This window comes from Hyaena hyaena, unplaced genomic scaffold (assembly GCF_003009895.1).
Source record: "Hyaena hyaena isolate Hyena2069 unplaced genomic scaffold, ASM300989v1 scaffold_269, whole genome shotgun sequence".
NCBI classification, from domain to species: Eukaryota; Metazoa; Chordata; class Mammalia; order Carnivora; family Hyaenidae; genus Hyaena; species Hyaena hyaena.
In genome coordinates, this window is record NW_024080896.1 from 1,957,116 (window position 1) to 1,976,044 (window position 18,929).

An 18,929-nucleotide genomic window follows, 5' to 3' on the forward strand; every position below is an offset into this window, starting at 1 on the left:
GCCAGTAAAAAATATTCAGGCCATCCCTGTTTAGTGATGTTTTATTTACCCCTAAAGGCTAAAGTCTTCATTAAAAGCAGAAGAGTTGTGTTCAATTCAACACATATGGTGAGATCACAGCCCAGCTTATTGTAGTTTTTTGAAGTGTCACTCCCCCTCCCCTGAAAACATATACACAGAATCAAGGAATCTGAATACCCAGCACAGCAATTACAATCGGCCCATATCAGATTTTTAGTACATAACTGATTTAAAACACAAACTTATTTTTGAATAGATCCCCTTCATTTCTATTTTTCTAGCACAAATCAATCTTTTCCTAAGGCCATTTCTTCCACTGTTCAAAGGGAACAAAGCTGCTGTTGAAGGGGATTTCCTTTGCCCCAGATATTTCACTCAGGTGTGCTAAACCTGGCCAAGGTCCTAAATTGCGTGGCGCCTTGTGGTTGGAGAAGCCTGACTAAAAGTCGGAGCTGTAAAGGAACAGGTTAAAAGGGTGGGGCCATCCACATGTCCACATGATCAGTGCCATTATTTTCTTTTTTCATGCTGTACAGACTTTATCACGGAACTGCCCAATTATAATGTTTTCCAAATTTGACACTTTATATTTTCCAAAGAGAATTAATGAGCCATATCTTTCCAGGTAAACTCTTCATTGAAGGAGGAAGTGCAATTCTTTGTCATGTCCTATATTAGAAAAGCAATTTTTTCCAATCATACCTCACTTAGATCAGTGTTTTTTATACCTTTGGTCTCCTTTGGCATTACTTTGTCTGTGAAGCTAAACCGACAGGAGAGGAGCTAGGAATCATTCCAAAAAAGACCCTCCCTCCTGGAAGAGAGAAAGGCTGAGGGAGGAGGGGTAGCTCTGTCCTGAACTACTTCCAAGAACACACAACCTGGAGGGAAGGGGAAAAACGTCCTTACCCAGTAGGTGTCTCTTGGAGCACCTGGTTGGAAATGAGTGAAGGAGACAGATCTCCCTGCTCTTCTCTTTAATCCCAGGGATGGAGGCAGGAGGCAGGAGGCAGGTTCTGGAGAAGAACTGGAAAATGTGGAACCTCAGGCACTGGGAAGCAGCCCAAGATGAAACACACTTGGGCCTGGGCCTTGACGTTTTTCTTTAGAAAAAAGTGCTTATCATGTGGCGGTACAATGGTCTAAATGCTGGAAGCATTTAGCTGGAAGCTAAACTTGGCTTTGTGTTTGACCATTCATTTTTATTAGCAGAATTGCATACCATGAAATACAGCCCTCCTTCATCCCTAGTTCTCAGAAAACCATTCCTGATAGCAATGTAATTCTAAAGGGGGGTGGGGGGGAACAGGAAAAAGAGGCTGGGCATTAAATTTCACAAAGAACAGGAAAGTAATGGATGTTTGATTATGTATGGATAGCTGTTTCTATCAATGCAGACATAAGCCTATGAGAAGGGCTTGCGGAAGCAAAGCCCTCTGGTGAAGCTGTGGCCTCAGAGTCGCCTGACCCTGGGCTCCTCTCCCCTCCTAAGATTTTCTGGAACTGAGCAGAAACCGTCTCCACCTGGTGCTGCTTGTGTACAAGGAGGGCTAACAAGACCCATGCTTCCTCTTCTAGCCCTTCCTACATGCCCTTAATGCTATTCTTATTATATTCCCAGAATTAAATTAAATTAAAATAGCATCCTTAACATGCTTTAGCTCTGTGGGAAAAGGAAATATATCAATCATGTAATAACTATAAAAATTCAACATCCTGAAAACAGTCTTTACAAACTCTGAAAAATAAAAAATAATGTCAGCAATCTTAGTCTGCCATTAGAAGTCACTGTTCTTGACAGTAAATAACACCAGAGGCCATTTTAAAGACTTTTAAGAATTAATAATATGAAAAATGAAGGAATGACAATAAACAAACATGATGTCCATAGCAGGGGTAAACAAATTAGCAAACTCTTAAGTTGTTTCTATTGTATAGCCTGCCCTAAAGACTTTAGGAGAAGTATTATTAATGTAAAATATTGTTAGTTTTGGTTTTGTTTTTAAGTAGGCTTCATGCCTACTGTGGAGCCCAATGTAGGGCTCAAACCCACAACCCTGAGATCAACATCTGAGCTGAGATCAAGAGTCAGACGCTTAATGGACTGAGCCACTAGGTGCCCCTAAAGTGTTTTGACTGTAGGATAGGTCTTACTTGAATATGACCCAAGGGTACCTGGGTGGCTCAGACCGTTAAGTGTCTGACTTTGGCTCAGGTCATGATCTCACGGTCTGTGAGTTCGAGCCCCGTGTTGGGCTCTGTGCTGACAGCTTGGAGCCTGGAGCCTGATTCAAATTCCATGTCTCCTTCTCTCTCTCTCTCTCTCCCCCCTCTCTCTGCCCCTTCCCTGTTTGTGCTGTCTCTCTAATATAAATAAAACATTTAAATTTTTTTAAAAGAGGAAATGTGACCCAGATTTTAGCAAAGCCACAAATAGCAATGAAAATACAGCTGTACAAAAATATGAATTTATTAACTATTTCTATTAGTAACACAGTATATTGATTTATAATTTGCAAAAATAGGACTCTTAAACCCACCAGTGCAACTTAAATCACTTCATTTTTGTGCTGTGAAAATAAAAAATTATCTTGTGGACACCCCCTTTGAATATAGGACAAAACACAAAGATGGCAGGATGTCTGGCTTCCTCACTACGAGAGAGTTTTAAGAGGCACTCAGTGACTTGAGTAGAGCACAAAAGCCAGAACCCTGCTGCCAGCTCATCCCCAAAGTCTGAACATTCCCGCTACGAGACAGAAAAACTCTCCTCATAGATCCTAATGTTTATTCTCTAATATTACCTCTCTTTGGACCTTTCCCAACTGATCCACACTTCTTGAAATGCAGACTCCTGAAGTGTATAAAGCAGCCTGTCTGATCCCCTCCTGGCCATTACACTATTAAATATTGAGAGGCACTGGACAAATCCCCACAGATGTCCCATTCAACTTCTGTCTGTCCAATGGATCCACAATAACCCTGCTTTCAAACCTAGGGCTGGAAGTTCTCCACTAGAATCTAAAGAGTGCCTGGCTACGGATCGATCACTTTGACTGCCACATTTACTAGCAACCTTATTAAACCTGCCTCACCTATAAACTCCCCACGGTTATCTTCAAGTCCAAATCCCCACAGTCTGCCACACCGACTCTGGGACTGCTCCTATCATTTCCCCATGGCAGTAGAGGCCCTGATCCCTCCAAACAGGACTCCGTGAGTCCTTAGAGTCGCCACAGGAAAAGGTGAGATAAGCCAGTATTCAAGAAACCATTCAGTACCCCTTCATGGACAAAACTTGCTGCTGTCAATAAAGAGATCTATGACTTCTAATGATCTTAATGCAGGACAAATTAAAAATACAGGAAAAGAAATCTCCCTTAATAATAGAATCCATTTCCATGAGGAGATCCCTTCTCTTGCAGGGGATCCTGGAAGCAGAATATCCACGATTTGTTCGTACCATAGAAATATTAATCATTTTGCAACAAAAGGAGTTATTTACAGCTGCTTTGTCTTCACTTCCTAGATTTAACTACCAGAATCTCTAAATAGCCAGAGAGTGGCCTGGATTTGTTTGCTGTAGTTACCAACAGTTGTGGCAAACAGGGGTTATGTCATTAGGCTTTCTATCATTTTATTCAGAGATTTTTTTTTTATTTGGTTGGGGAGGAGAGGGGAGAAGTGTATGTGTTTATATTCAGATTTAAAATTTGCGCAAGTTGCCTAGAAACCAAAGCACAGAAGAATTCACAGTCTGATGTATGTGAAATTGCAGCTGCTGGAAACAGCATGTTCTCCCAACTACACTCTGGGCTGGGCTCATTCCTGTCTATGTCTGTCATTCAAGGTTGATGGATCTAGTTTTCCAGGGCGTTTGGTTTGGTTTAGTTTTTATACCATCACTTTTGGTATAATGACAAGACTGTTGTTTTTCACCTTGTTTGAATGCACTTTATTCTTTTTTTTTTTTTAATGTCTTTATTTTATTTTGAGAGACAGAGACAGAGAGCGAGCGGGGAAGGGGCAGATAGACAGGGAGACACAGAATATGAAGCAGGCTCCAGGCTCTGAGCTGACTGTCAGCACAGAGCCCAACGCAGGGCTTGAACCCACGGACTGTGAGATCATGACCTGAGCTGAAGTGGGACACCCAACCAACTGAGCCACCCAGGTGCCCCTGAATGCACTTTATTCTTTAGGAAACTTCTGTCCCTTGTCCTGTGTCAGGACAGTCCATATGTGTAGCTTTACATCTGAGAGATACAGGCCTTGCACAGAGTGTGGATGGATAGAAGGAAGGAAGGTTTCTCACACTGAAAGCATTCTTCACACAGAGCAACTTTCACCTAAAGAGGTCCATGTATTTTGTACATATCTGAGGTGCCAACATTCCCCATCACGGTACCGTACTCCTGGTCACATTCTCTAAAGTGGGAGCCCAGTAATAACGCTGGTCAGGATCACGATAAATCAGCAAGTGAAGCCAGATAAACAGTAAGGAATTTATGAGTCTGTCTGGCAGGTAATGGGCTACACTCTGGAGATAAATCACTTACAATGTTGCCATAGTTTTCAGGACTAAGCACTTCTCCTTCAAGAGTGTCTGAAGGCCTGCAGAGAGTAGCTAAAGAGAAATAAACGGCACTTATGGGCTTTTCCTTTTTAGTTTAGTAAACTGGACCATTTACCATCCTGAAATGCTCTGTCCCAGTCCCTCAGCCGTCTCCTAGAGGCACTGTGCCCAAAACAAAGATGATGCCTTATTTACCCCACAAAATGAAAGGCAGAGAAGAAAGGTGAATATTCTAGGGAAAAATGCAAGTTAAATTTCGGTAGAACAGTGGAATCCATCGAGCTCTAGTGTCCAAGATGCTGTGGTTTGTTTTTTTTTTATACCACAATCTCAAACAATAAAACCCTGTACAACCTTTACGACCGAATGTGGCAATACTTCTGATGACTTTTATGTGCTAAGGCCAAAAATATTTTTTGTAGTTATTTGTGTAGCCTATAATTTCCTATCAATGAACTCTAATCAGCTTTTTGGTAAAATAAACAAAGGATGACTTCAGAAAAAATTCCTAAGATAAAATGGTTAGAGACTGATCAAAGAAAATCCCTTTTTTTTCCCCCAAGTCACAAGAAAGGCTAAAAGGTGAACAAAAAAATACATTTTTCCTGAAATATCATAAAACAGCTATTCATAAGCAAACTACCAACACAGTTCTGAGGTCATGTTGGTAAAAAGCCTGTATGGGCTCTCTACTGTTTTTGTGCCCACAGTTAGGCTGGAGACTCCACACATCTGTGATGTTCAAATGGAACAGCAGTATCCACATTTCACATGAAAAGTAGATGCTACCACTTTCTGCAAGTGGCACATTCAGAATGCACAACCTGCCCAGTCGCAGTGAGCATCTGATCCCGACAGCTGAGTTGGCAAGAGAGGGAGGGACATTCAGGGCCCTGACTGCTAAGGTGAGCTGTGGCCAGGCAGGGACAAGGAGGTCAGAGTGATCTCAAAGCCACAGCCCTGCCCCCACCCTGGCTGACGTCTAGCCCTGTGGTCTCCAGATCAGACGTGGAGCTCTGGGGACAGCTTTCCTCTGCATCTTGGTTATGTTATGCCTGGTGACATCTGCAACAAACCAGTATTCTCCCCACATTAAAACAAAAAATCCCCACTCTTCTGGTAGCTGCCAAAAGGAATACACCACCACACTTCTGGTTTTTAAGAGCAAGTAAATACATACATATTTTATGGCCAATTATGTATTAAGATAATTAGGGAGCAAGGAAAGCTTTTTACAAAAAGATTAAATACCTTTATAAGGGATGAAGGACATTCCTGCACCCTCCATTATGATTCCTCTTATTTTAGGTGTTGCTACTTAGAAAGTTATTTAAAATTTAGGATTTTTTTTCATAGGTGACAATTAAAAGCAAGGACCTTGACCACCTGGGTGGCTCAATTAGTAAGCATCCAACTTGGTTTCGGCTCAGGTCATGATGTCACAACATGAGCCCCTAATTGAGCCCCTCATCAAGCTCTGCCCTGACAGGGCAGGGGCTGCTTGGGATTCTCTGTCTCTCTTTCTCTGTCTGCCGCACCCCCCCCCCCACTTGTGCTCTGTCTCTGAAAAATAAACATTTTTAAAAACTCAAGTAAAGCCTACCAGATAAATTCCATCTTCATGAATTACAACCCCAAATAATAAAATCAAAAGATTGTATTTTCATATTTTCAAATAATTAAATTAAAAATATCCTTCCGAGAAACCAGCGGTAAGATCCTGCAAAAGCAAGCAAGCTTACTGGAAGATTCCAACTGCCCCCAAGCTTAGAGAAGCTTAAGCTTAAAGGACATGCTCACACAAAATCATAGGTGCATCCTCATAAAGGAACCCTTGAACACAGCAGAAATTTAAAAGACATCTCAATTACTGGATAGCAAAAATCTGTTTGATTTAAAACACAAGTATTTGTACAGTCTTTTGTGTTCAAGAGAGTTCAGTGTGACTAATGTCACAGGAGCCTCTCCCTGGGGTCTGTAGTCTCCCATTTTCATTTTCTGGATGAAGCATCTGAAAGCATGTGGTGGAGGTTGAGCCTGGGTGAACGAATGATGAAGGGGCAGTGCCTACTCTTACTGACAGACAAGCTATGCTACGCAGTGATTTCTTTTAAAAAATATTGTATGAAACTGGTGTCAACAGGATTCATTTTAAAAAATAGCAAGGCACCAGTACAAAGGAAATTCCTTAGAGAGTTACTACTGCTTAGATCTTCAAGACGTTCCAATTGGTTCTCAACTTGAGTCAAGTTACTGACTACTCCTACAGGATGCATATCTGGGGCAGATTTTTCAAATATGCCAGCAATTAATGTCCAGTTTCAGGGGAAAAAAAATGATGTGTGACTACTATTAGAAATGTTTTTCTTCCAAATTATTAAATGAAATGCTAGGTGTATGGGATGTCTTCCTACTTCCCACCCAGGTGCATAACAAAACCAGAAACACATCAATCAATCCAATCTAGCCATTAGCAAGAATCACAGCAAGGCCTGCCTATCAAGCTCCTCTTTCTAGAGATGCGTATTACATCACCGAAACAGTATGTGCTTTCTCTCAGTGTGGCTCATGTCAAATCAGGGACTGTCAGTTGATCGGAATTGAAAGCATAATTGTTCCAACCTTTCTCCATTAAAAAACATGAGGATATTTAGATCTTCCAAACAAGTGCCTTTAGCCCACATAAAAACTGATGAGCCAAAGGTGGCATCACAGGCCACAGTGTGTAGTTTAAGGGAGAAATTATTAATGCCCAAGTAGAGTTCAATACTAGCTCATCTTTACTATTAAACTGTTTCTTATGACATTTCTGCCCCATTTATTGTCTCAAATTGTAAGGAACATGGGTCTCAAATTCTCTCACTTCTGTGATCTGTGTCAGAGAACTCAATTTGTATTTATCAGTTTTGCCCTTTCTTATATCATGACGTTATTTTATCAAATCGACCTGTACTGCAAGGAGGGAGAAAATGGGGGTGAAAAAGTATGTTTTAGTGGGAATCTCGACCTATTCTCTTGGTCAAGGATCCACTTTATGAAGATACCTAAGCTGTTATTCCAAAGTATAATAAGAATGAAGCTGAAGTAATCAGTACTTACATCTTGGCTTTAAGCAAGAAATAAAAATATGACTGTTTCAAATATAACTGAAAACGCTTGGTTTTCAAATATGCATCCTAAAGAGAAAACAACATGAATGCCAGGACCAGAAATCAAATCTCTAAACAGAAGACAAAGCAGGGACATGTCATCAACAGGTCATTTAGAAAGCAAGTCTCTCATTTTGGAGGACAGAACTACACTAACACAGGTGACAGCAAAATGGGCAGAGAACATACATGTTATAACCCCCTACTTGATTAAGCAAATGATGTGGTTTGATATTATAAATTTCTATGTATAGCATACTAAATTTAATACCCAACACATAGAATTTTGGGCATTTAACTTCTGGCTATATGATTTTTATTATTTCTGTATAATAAACTGTTACATAATTCATACTCTATTCCCATTTCTGAAATGGCACCAAATAAATACAAAAAACAGCCCTGTGATTCACTGAATCTTGCCAGATGCAACATAAAGCTCATATTTCTAAATGTCAAATATTTCCAACGTGATCCTTTTGGCGAAAGCCATATTAAGTAGACTAAATTTAATATTAATTAGAGTGTCAGATAATTAACCTAGTCTAGTATTTCATTTTCAAAGAGGGAAAAACTGAGTTATGGAGTTAACATGAAGAGTCACTGACCGATGCAGAGAGAACCACCCACACGCAAGCCCATCAGTGCTACTGGGTTAACACGTCACCTGTGGTGGAAAGGCGTGTTGGAGGAACATGACTGGGTGGAAGGAGAGGGAAACTGGACAGGTAGATTCCACAGGATGGAAGCAGTCACCATGTGGGTGCAGTGGGGAGATGAGAATGGAGTGACATCCTGGGCACCCAGAGGGGATGAGGCATCCGAATCAACAGGTGGGGGGACAGAGTAGCACCAGAAAGGGGAACAAAGGTATCAAAAGAAGAGGTGAAATGAGGACACGGTAGGTGGACGCCTGGGATGTACCACCCTCAGAGCTCTGTGACCCAGTGGCAGAGAACTGCCTCTGGGATAAACAGCACATGGCAGCACATGGCTATTCTTAGCTATTCTATGCTGACTGAAGTTGCAGGTACCTGCCCTCAAACCATGTAAGGCGTTCCTCTAACTCCACTGTTTCTAACAAAAATCTCCTCAGAAAATACACTGGTATTCTAAAAAACAGCCATTCTAAAATATACTCGGGTGTTCTAGCATTTGGCACAGTTATCAGGAAAACCCCTGTCCCCATTACACACACACACATGCACACATACGTCTATAGTCAGTACCTCTGGCAATCCTTCAGGGCAGCACAGCCTATAAAATCAGCGGTGAGGCTATTTCATCACAGCACAGAACTGGGAACAACAAGAAATCACCCTGCCCTGACTTTATTCAGTCATGTAGTTACCAATTTGTTTCAGGGAATGTGTATCTATTCCTCAATAACACCTGTTTGCCAGTTACAAATGCTAGCCTCTGGCACTGCTGAAATGTGCCACGATAGAATCCCATGCCTCAGAAAGACCTACAGAGCAGAGCATATGCTGGCAGAACATTAACTCTTCTCACTAGTCCCACTGGACACCCAAGGTGAGGGTGAACAGCGAACATCACTATCTTTCAAAGGACAGAGACACCTCCAGATTTTACCTTGTGGCTTCTGTGTCAATAGAAATACCTTTGAATGGCAGAACGTACTTAACTGAGAACATACCCATTAGGCATGTTTTAAAAACAGTGCTGGGGCATCTGGGTGGCTCAGTCGGTTAAGCGTCTGACTTTGGCTCAGTTCATGATCTCACAGTTCGTGGGTTTGAGTCCCGCATCGGGCTCTGTGCTGACAATCAGCTCAGAGCCTGGAGCCTGTTTCAGATTCTGTATCTCTCTCTCTTCTGACCCTCCCCTGCTAACACTGTCTCTCTCTCTCAGAAATAAATAAAAAACATTTAAAAAATTAAAATAAAAACAGTGCTATGGGACCTGCTTGTTTCCCTGGAGACAAAAGCCCACTCTGGTTCAGAAAGGGACAGGCTTTCTGATGAGCCACAAGGCCCCAGAGACAGTTGGGTATAGAATAGCTCCCTTGCACTGAGGAATGCCTGGACAACCCCAGTGCCAATGAGGGCCAGGACCTGCACCTATAGCCCTGAGTGGCCCAAAAAGGAAAGCCACACTACCAGAAGCAGTTGGCCCTGGTTGGTCAGGACCAATGGGGTTTTCTCATACGTACACAACAAAGTGTGTTTTCAGGCACACCGGAGAGTCTCTAGGCCACTACACATTAGTCTGATATCCTTGGACATGTGCCTTCTGATCAGGCCCCTTTCCATGTTACGGTTAACACAACAGGATGAGAGAAACCACAAAGTACAAAAAACTACAGGGGACTGAGCAACTTATTCATGCCCCCTGTAAGCACTGGAAAAAGATGTCTTTAGCAGAAACACATGTAATCAAAAGAAAGGGTGGGGGCTGTGGAACATCAAAGCCCCTCAGAGGGGCACCAGGTCCACAAACAGGATAATCCTCCAAATACCTGGGACAACTGGAAAGATGAGGGAGCAGATAGCAGCTGCCTGTCAGAACTGAGATACATTGCCAAAAATGACCCTAAATAACATGATCCAGTAACAGTTTAGGAAGCTCTTGTTTTCATTCTCCCGCCCTCTAGGAGCTCAGCTGGGGAGAGGATTCAAGATGGACAGGGAAGCTTGTGCAATTCTTTGGTTCTTCGTGGTCTAAAACCCAGTGGCTCCCTTTCATCTTCATGACCATGCAGCTCTGACGACCTGCTCCGCCAGCTGGCACCGTCACCTGACCTTGGATGGAGGGCCACAAGCCGGCAGGTATCAGTTGCTATAAAATTTTTCTAAGAGACTTACTTTCCTCTCACGTTAAAATGAAGTCCTATGTGACATCACATTCTGGCATGCTGGAACATGTGGACGATGCCCAACCAGAATATGTCCTGCAACAAAAGGAAGCCTACCTAAGACTCATGACATTCTTTTTAAACTAAAAAGAGCAGATACATGAAGAGCAAAAGCAGACAGACACACTGACTCCACTTCATTTAAGTCAATACTGGTAAATGCAGAGAAATCTATTAATCGCCAAAATAACTGATGCTATTCACTCACACAAATTTGTATATGACATTCACTTTGTGTGATAACACTACCAGGCCTGTGATGGTGTGTGTGTGCGTGTGCACGCACCCATGCATGTGTGCCTGCACACCCCAAGGATGAAATGGGCAATGTAAATGCCACACTTTCCACTACCCTGGGATGAAGCCTCTCTGGGAGGGGTTTTCATCAACGTAGAGAGCAAGATAGCCAGAAAAGCCAGCTTGGCTGCACAAAACCCAAAGAGGCAAGGCATCGGTTATTACCCACACCCCCCAAACCGGGACTGAATTATACTACTTTGAAGTTAAGACTATTTGCATTTTAATAGAAACCAGAAAAGACAAGATGGCTGTGTAACTGCATATTCCTTAGAAACAAGCTGGGAGTATCAATTTCAGCATAACTCTTGAAGTGGAACAGAAATAGCCCCACATTTAACTGTTGAACAGAGACTCATCTTCCATAGTTCCCATACTGTGACTGCAAGCTCGACTCACAAGTCATGAGGCGAGCTGGGAGCATACCCTCAGACCCTGAAATGGATGTCTGTCTGTCTGATGCATGTTGAGAGAGGAAGTGGAGACACGGCAGGCTGCTGCCACTGTTTATACCAGTGGCCACCTGCAGAGTGTCGAAGGTAAAAGGAGTAACCCACAAGTGCTGGGCGCCCACCCTGCCATCCATTCATGAGATCATGACATCATGTGTACAAAGGTCTACTCTAGTACACATAGGACTGTTCCCACATGGATTTGGTTAAGGTACACAAGGCTCTGGGAAAGCCAGGATTCCAGCATGCATTGTCAAGCAAGTAACTTTTTATGAAAGGTATAAAACAGATCTTTCCAAAAAGGCAGAATTTCAAAATCACTGAATTCACTTAATTAGAAAAAAATAAACAGTAGCCTGAATGAACCACCTTTGAAGTCACAAATACAAAACACACTCCTATTCTTTTTCAATAATTTTTTTCACTAAGAGACCTAAAAGACAAGCACCAAAATGTTAAGAGTAAGTAGTTCTCTGGGTGACTGGATTACCGGCAGTTTTCAATCCCCTTCTTTATACTTTCCTGTATTTCCTAAGTTTTCTCTCATAGATAGTATATCACTTTTGTAACAAGAAAAAAACATTGATTTTCTTGGCTCATATTGGTTTAAAACTAGAAAGGGAGCTAAATATGCTGAAGTAAAAATACAAGAAAGGTGCCACACAGGAAAACAAACTGAAGTTACTGTGCAGACAGGGGAGATACCACTCTGCTCCAGTTAGCTCAGCACTCAATCAAGATTTCAACAATCCAAGCAATGTAAACTGGCATCCCCGGAGAGTCCACCCAGTCAGCCCTGTGGGGCGGGGATACTGCGGCCAATATTACCTGGTAGTGTCATTCAGATTTCTCTCAAAGGCCTACGCAAGGCTTAGTAGAAACTCACGTTGTTCTATTAACAGTGGACTTGGTTATTACAAATGAAACTAAATTAAAATTAATTCCCACTCCCTGCCCCTGAGTAAATCTTTCTCAGGAGCTTCCATGAAAAGGTGGAATTTTTTTCCTCCTCGTGTCCTTAATAAGCTGTTGGAGAAGTCACTTATAAGCACTGAAATACCCAAAATATCAATAGCAATTGGAAGAATAATTACTATCGGACAATCTGCAAACTTGAACCAGTGCTAAGATTCTTAGGAGCTGGTCAAACATCACGTCTCGAAAGCCCCAGGATGAAGTGACTGGCATGGCACAAAGTGGCCCGGAGTGATGACAGGCTGGCAGGTGTCTGAGGGCCCAGGAGCAGGAAATGTCACTCACAGGGAGGACACTTGCAAGTGAGGGCTCCAAGTAACTGCCCTGCTGAGAAAACATAGGCTCGAAGGGGCTGCTCCAGTGTGTGTCGGGGGGCACAGCTCCTCATCAGGAACACATGCAGACAGAAGGGCAAAGGCCATGAAAACTGAGACTGGTAAGATGATTTAATGTGTGCATCTATGCAGCGCCCCGAAGGAATTCGGTAATGTCATCATGAGGCCCCACAGCTCAGTTCTTCACTCTCCACTCTGCCCTATGCCTCCCTACCACGTCTCTTCTCAGAAATATGTGACTAGTCTCATGACCATTCCCCCGCCTCCCTACTGAGGGAGGATTCTGCTGCACTGGAGGAGACAGCAAGTAGTCCCAGGGAGTACTACAGAGCCCACAGGAGAATCCATTTACAGCAAAGGAGTGCAGCTCAGTGACATGCAGCACCCCACCCTCCACAGCTATCTGCAAGCTTTGCTCCCCCTGCACCTCCCACCAGCTCGGCCAACCCTTCCACACACACCTGTAACATGGACTGAAAGCCTACTGGAACTTGGAGCCAATGGCTCTCGTGGTTATCAGAAACAATGCCTCGCTTAATTTAAAACTATCTCGAAAAGAAATCCTTAGATATCCTAACACACATACTACAAATAATGGGAGAGAGAACTTAACAGAATGCCCCATCTATAACATAAAGGAGAAGTAAAAGGAAAGCAGGTCCAAATGCATTAATGTGGACTGTGGTATTTACAAGCCCGTGAACCCTAGAAGACATAATGAAGCAATGAGAGGCCTGAGGAATCCCCATAAACACATAGCTATTAACACAAACCGAATCAAGCACGCTGTGTAGTTACTCAGACACAAAGCATTCCCACTGAGAACAAAGTTTTCTGAAATGGCAAGCATTCTGGGGAAAATTCAACAACATACAATCCTCCCAGATTTACTTGGCATTCACATTCCTAGAAAAAGTCAGTAAATATTAAAATTGTGCATATAATAGTTTAGAGCCAAGATTTTCACCTGTGAAACTCTCCAGCAAGCACCTAGAAACTGGGGGAAGCAGATTCCTCGCCACCCTGAGAAGTGCTATGCGCTGCAGGCACATTGTTCCCAGACACAGCCCATTAACGGTCACAGTGCCCCCCAATCGCTGTGACAGCCACATCAGCCCCATCGGGGCAATTCTACCCCGTTAAGAACTACTCCTTTACACCAAACTGCTCCCACACGTCAAAGCACCAGGACAAATATGGAGACCAAGACAGTTCACGCAAATTGTACTCAGCTGCAGTGGTTTCTTCAACCATCAGGACAGGAGAACATCTGTGCTGCTGTTTTCTTCCTGTGGACTTGGCACTTGGCACCTGGGTACCCCTCATCCTTTCCTCCTGGGAGGTCAGGTGCTCCTATCACTGAAGAACCATTATCTTTATCCAGTCACTGCCAAAGCCAACTCTGGACAAGCACAAATTCAAAAAACAAGCAGGCCTGCAGGAGGTGTCCCGAGGCACCTATGGAGTGGCCACAGACGTTGCCCAGGAAGCTTGGCTATGACTAGGACATGCTTATAAAACTGTTTATTTGACAAGCCCACTGCCAGAATAAAAACACACTTGCAAATCCTAGAGTAAAAAAAAAAAATAATAAGCAACTTTTATCATTTGGTCTTCAAAGTGCACAGCAGTCCCTGCCATGTCAAATCATGTGATAAATTGTTCCTGCACAACTTTTGTGATGCCTTCGGAAATGGCCCAAATTCATACAAAACCCCTATTCTCATTTTTATTTATTTATTTTTTTTTAATTTTTTTTTAATGTTTTATTTATTTCTAGGAGAGAGAGAGACAGCGTGAGCAGGGGAGGGTCCAAGAGAGAGGGAGTCACAGACCGAAACAGGCTCCAGGCTCTGAGCTGGCAGTCAGCACAGAGCCCGACGCGGGGCTCGAACCCACCAACCGCGAGATCATGACCCAGGCGAAAGTCAGACACTTAACCGGCTAAGCCACCCAGGCGCCCCCCCATTTGCATTTTTAATAAAGAACACTTAAAAGCTACCTAATTCAGGGTGCCTGGGTGGCGTCAGTTAAGCGTCCGACTTCGGCTTAGGTCATGATCTCACGGTTTGTGGGTTCAAGCCCCGTGTCGGGCTCTGTGCTGACAGCTAGCTCAGAGCCTGGTGCCTGCTTCAGATTCTGTATCTCCCTCTCTCTATGACCCTCCCCTGCTCACGCTGTCTCTCTCTCAGAAATAAAACATTAAAAAAAAAAAGCTACCTAATTCTAGAAACTAGAAACTTACCATTTGATTATATGAAGTACCATAAAACATGGTTCTACAAACACATGCATCTACTCTATAAAGACAACATGTATAAACATAAATATAAACTTGGGGCGCCTAGGTGACTCAGTTGGTTAAGCATCCAACTCCTGTTTCTGCTCAGGTCATGATCTCATGGTTCATGAGTTTGAACCCCAAGTCAGGCTATGTGCTGACCATGTGGAGTTTGCTTGGGATTCTCTCTCCCTCTCTCTCCCTCTGCCCCTCTCCAACTGCATGTACTTTCTCTCAAAATAACTAAACTTAAAAAAAATATATATAATATATAAACTTATAACCTTTTGTCTGAACAGAGAAACTAAAAAGAAAAGTCCAAAAAATAAAATCCCTTCTCAAAGTAAACTGATTTAATGTTGAGACAATTAACAGCACACATGCATGTACCCTGCATACTTCATATTAAGTCCACACAAACAAAAAAACCATAATTAAATGGAGCATTGTGAAACTACTGCAAACTATCATACCATTGACTAGTGGAAGACCCCAGAGATTAGAGAAGACAGATTATCAAGGACTACAATTTCAGTTAAATTGTGTTAATGCTTGAAAAATGACAAAAGCATTTGTTTCTATCTTTCTTCTGTGCAAAGATTATCAAGTAAGAGTTAAAAAGTTATTCCTTAAATATAGCCTGTGGTTAGGGTGTGGAGAAACTAGAACCCTCATACATCTCTTCTGGGAATGTAATAGGGTAGAGTTTTTTGGAAAACAATTTGGAAGTTTCTTAATAAGTTACACATAAATTTACTGTAATACTCCTAGGTGTCTACCCAAAAGAACTGAAAACACATGTCCACACAAAAAGTTGTGAGAGTCTCTATAGCAGCAGCATCTATGATAGCCCCAAACTGGAAACAACCTATCAAATGGTGACTAGACAGACAAAATGCAGTATATCCAACCAATGGAATACTACTCAGGAATGAAAAAGAACAAGCTACTGATACATGCTATAACACGGGTGAATCCCAAAAATGTTATGCTAAGTGAAAAAAGGCAAACACATTAAAACCACATATTATATGATCCCAGTGATAAGAAATGTCCAGAAAGGCCAATCTACATGAAGAGAAAGTAGATTACTGGTTGCCCATGGCTAGGGAGCAGGTTGAGGGTGCAGGGAGGGGAAGCCACTGCTAATGGGCACCAAGGATCTTTCAGGGTTGATGGAAATGTTCTCTAACACTGGATTTTGGTGGTGACTGCCTAACTTGGCAAATTTATTAGAAACCAATGACTTACATACTGCATTTTACACTATATACATTACACCTTATACAAGCCGCAGAAAACATATACACACATATACACATAGAGCCTACAGCTGAAGCCCTGGACAGCTATGAAATGTTAAATCTGTGTTTTGGTCATCCCTCTTTCTTGACTCCAGACTGGAAAAGATGACATCAGGCCATTAACATTATGAGAATGCAGAATTTTGCTATTCAATTTCCTCTTAAAGATAATAAAGGAGCATGGTGGGGAGGGAGGCACGGAGGGGGAGCAAATAAATCTGCTCTTTCCTCATTATGGAGTTCAAACCGGGTCACGGCCCTATTAGCCTGTAACTACGAGTAGCTTACTTATTACTGCACACTGCCGGCGGGGACTGTGCTGGGGCCTGGGAACGCAGAGTCCAGCGCCCTATGAACATAGGACCTTTGTAATGGACAAACCTAGGCCAGGCACTAGGCTAAGCATGCTAACGGACACTCTGAACAATTAAGAAATGAGAAACTAGGGAAATGCTTGTATTCAGTTTATGTGCTGAAAATCTAACACAAGCCACCTACTCCCAAATTTCAAAGTTAGTTTTATTTGTTAAAATGGGTATCAACTTAATAATTTTACATCACGAAAAACTTCAGTCTGGCAAATAGGCACACCGTGTACGATGCCCCAAGACGACTAGCTTGCCTTCCCCTCCCACCTCCTACCGAGTCCACTTCCGCTGAGAACCTCCTAATACACTCACTGCTTTGCTCAGCTGGGCAGGGCCTCGCAGCCAGGGTGCTGGCTGCCTTCTCAGCAGGCTAACACACTGGACGGCATCCGGCACCATTCCTGTGCATGAGGAACAGGTTCTGGGCACTGTGGGCTGACAGTGCTCTCTGATGGAAGGGGCAGGGTGAGAAGCACATGGAATAGCCCTCTAGGAAAGCGGTCGTGGAAGAAACAAGAACAAGGACAAGGTAGTCAGGTCCCAGAATCTCTGACCATCCGTAGCGAGGACACCAACACCGCTCCCGCCATCTACTCACAGGAGGTCCTTCCGGAACCCGCGGCAGATGTGCCACATGTCTAGACAAGCACCTTCGGGACCACCTTGCACAAAAGTTACTGAGTAGGAAAAATAATCGAACAATGGTAAGTACACACAAGTGATGAGAAAGCCAACCTGATAGAAATGGTAGGCAATTATCTTCCATTGAAGTTGGCAGGATAAAAATGCATTTTAAGAAAAATGAAATGCTGTGAAAAACAGAATGGGCAGGAAAACGGAAATGCTATATTTACCCTCCTCTCTCCCACCACTCTTGAGTATTTCCTCTATTTTCAGAAGCAATAAAACTGTTCCCTCTACCAGCAATCTGCCTGCATTCGGAGACACACTGACCGACAGGGCCCCCACTCGGCCCAGAGTACAGAGATAAGCCATCTCTGGGGCAGGCAGGGCTCACCCGGGGTCACAGTGCTGCAGCTCTCTGCTGAGTTCCCCCTGCTCCCCTATAAAATCCTTCCAGTGGCTCTCACCACTACGGAGAGTACGGCACTGCCTCGGAGAAAATGGGGAGAAGGTTCCAGCAACTGCCTCCTCAGGGGGCCCCACACTGCGAGCAAGCCTGCAGCTGAACTGCTGCTCTCCATCAACAGAGGTAAGAATATTCCAAGAATGCCAAGGACGAATGAAAAGGACCAGCAGTGTTTTCTCATGATTCATTCCCCTCGTTCCAAACCTACTTTCTCATTCTTGAATCTCTTATTTAAAATAAACTTCACTGAGGAAAAGTAGGGATGAGGCAAGTAAAAGCGGCAACCTGCATAATCTGATAGAACTAGCTGGCAAATATAACGTTGACATGAAATTATCCTACATAAAAAAATAATTTCTTTCCCATAAAAAATTCAAGCCTGTTCATAATTTAGAGGGTATGTGGAGTTTCAATCCCTAGCAATTAGGGAGCAAAGTCAGTCCACTGGGTTTTGTCCAATGACCCTTTTAACTACTTGAAAATGATGTCTGATTATCAAATAATGGGATGGCTTATCTATAAAAACTTCTTCCTAAAAAATATTGATTCGTGATTTACATAAGCAAGGACATTCTGAGAAGCCTTTTTAAATCATGCATAATACATTACTTACAGTTGAGAAAAACACTGGGCCCATTTCTACAGTGTCTAAGTGGGTTTCTATTAGGAAGTCCGCGCCTGGGGAAACACTATTCGGAGCTAGCTCCACATAAGAATAATAGTTATTGTGAACTCAGACCTCTACAGTTGCTGGGGGAAAGGGGGTGGGGCGGATCTCAACACTTGTTTTTGAGAACTTCTTGGAATTCTACAGGAATTCTACACTAACATTGTATTTCTGGATGGCCAGACCTTTTGACAATTGAGGTGACTTTAATTAAGACCTCAACCGAAATCAATAAAACCTCTCTGAGGACTTCAACTGAAACTGTCTTGGAGGAGCCTGGTGGAAACTTCCAAAAGAACCCAAAGCAGCATTTGTCTACAGCAGAGTGGCCCCACAGAGCAGATTCCTGGGTCAGCCTGGGAGAGAGGTGCACCTTTAGGCGTAGCTGAGGCCTGCCAGAGAAGTCACTGGGCCGCCTCCCTGGCCTTAATGCCGGGGACACTCCACCTACCGCCCAAATTTCAAAGTTAGTTTTATTTGTTAAAATGGGTATCAACTTAATAATTTTACATCACGAGAAACTTCAGTCTGGCAACTCC

General features: G+C 43.0%; 1 protein-coding gene across 4 annotated transcripts in view; it reads right to left on the bottom strand.

Moving 5' to 3' along the window:
- Window positions 1-18,929, bottom strand: part of LOC120240827 (aminopeptidase O (putative)) — a 343,553-nt gene that overhangs the window by 41,242 nt on the left and 283,382 nt on the right. The window contains exon 14 of one of the 4 annotated variants that reach the window (XM_039245666.1): window positions 10,572-10,657. The exons of the other annotated variants lie outside the window; for them this stretch is intronic. Within the exon in view, the coding sequence (XP_039101597.1) occupies window positions 10,607-10,657 (51 nt within the window). The 3' untranslated portion in view covers window positions 10,572-10,606. The remainder of the gene's footprint in view (window positions 1-10,571; window positions 10,658-18,929) is intronic. 4 annotated transcript variants of the gene reach the window in all.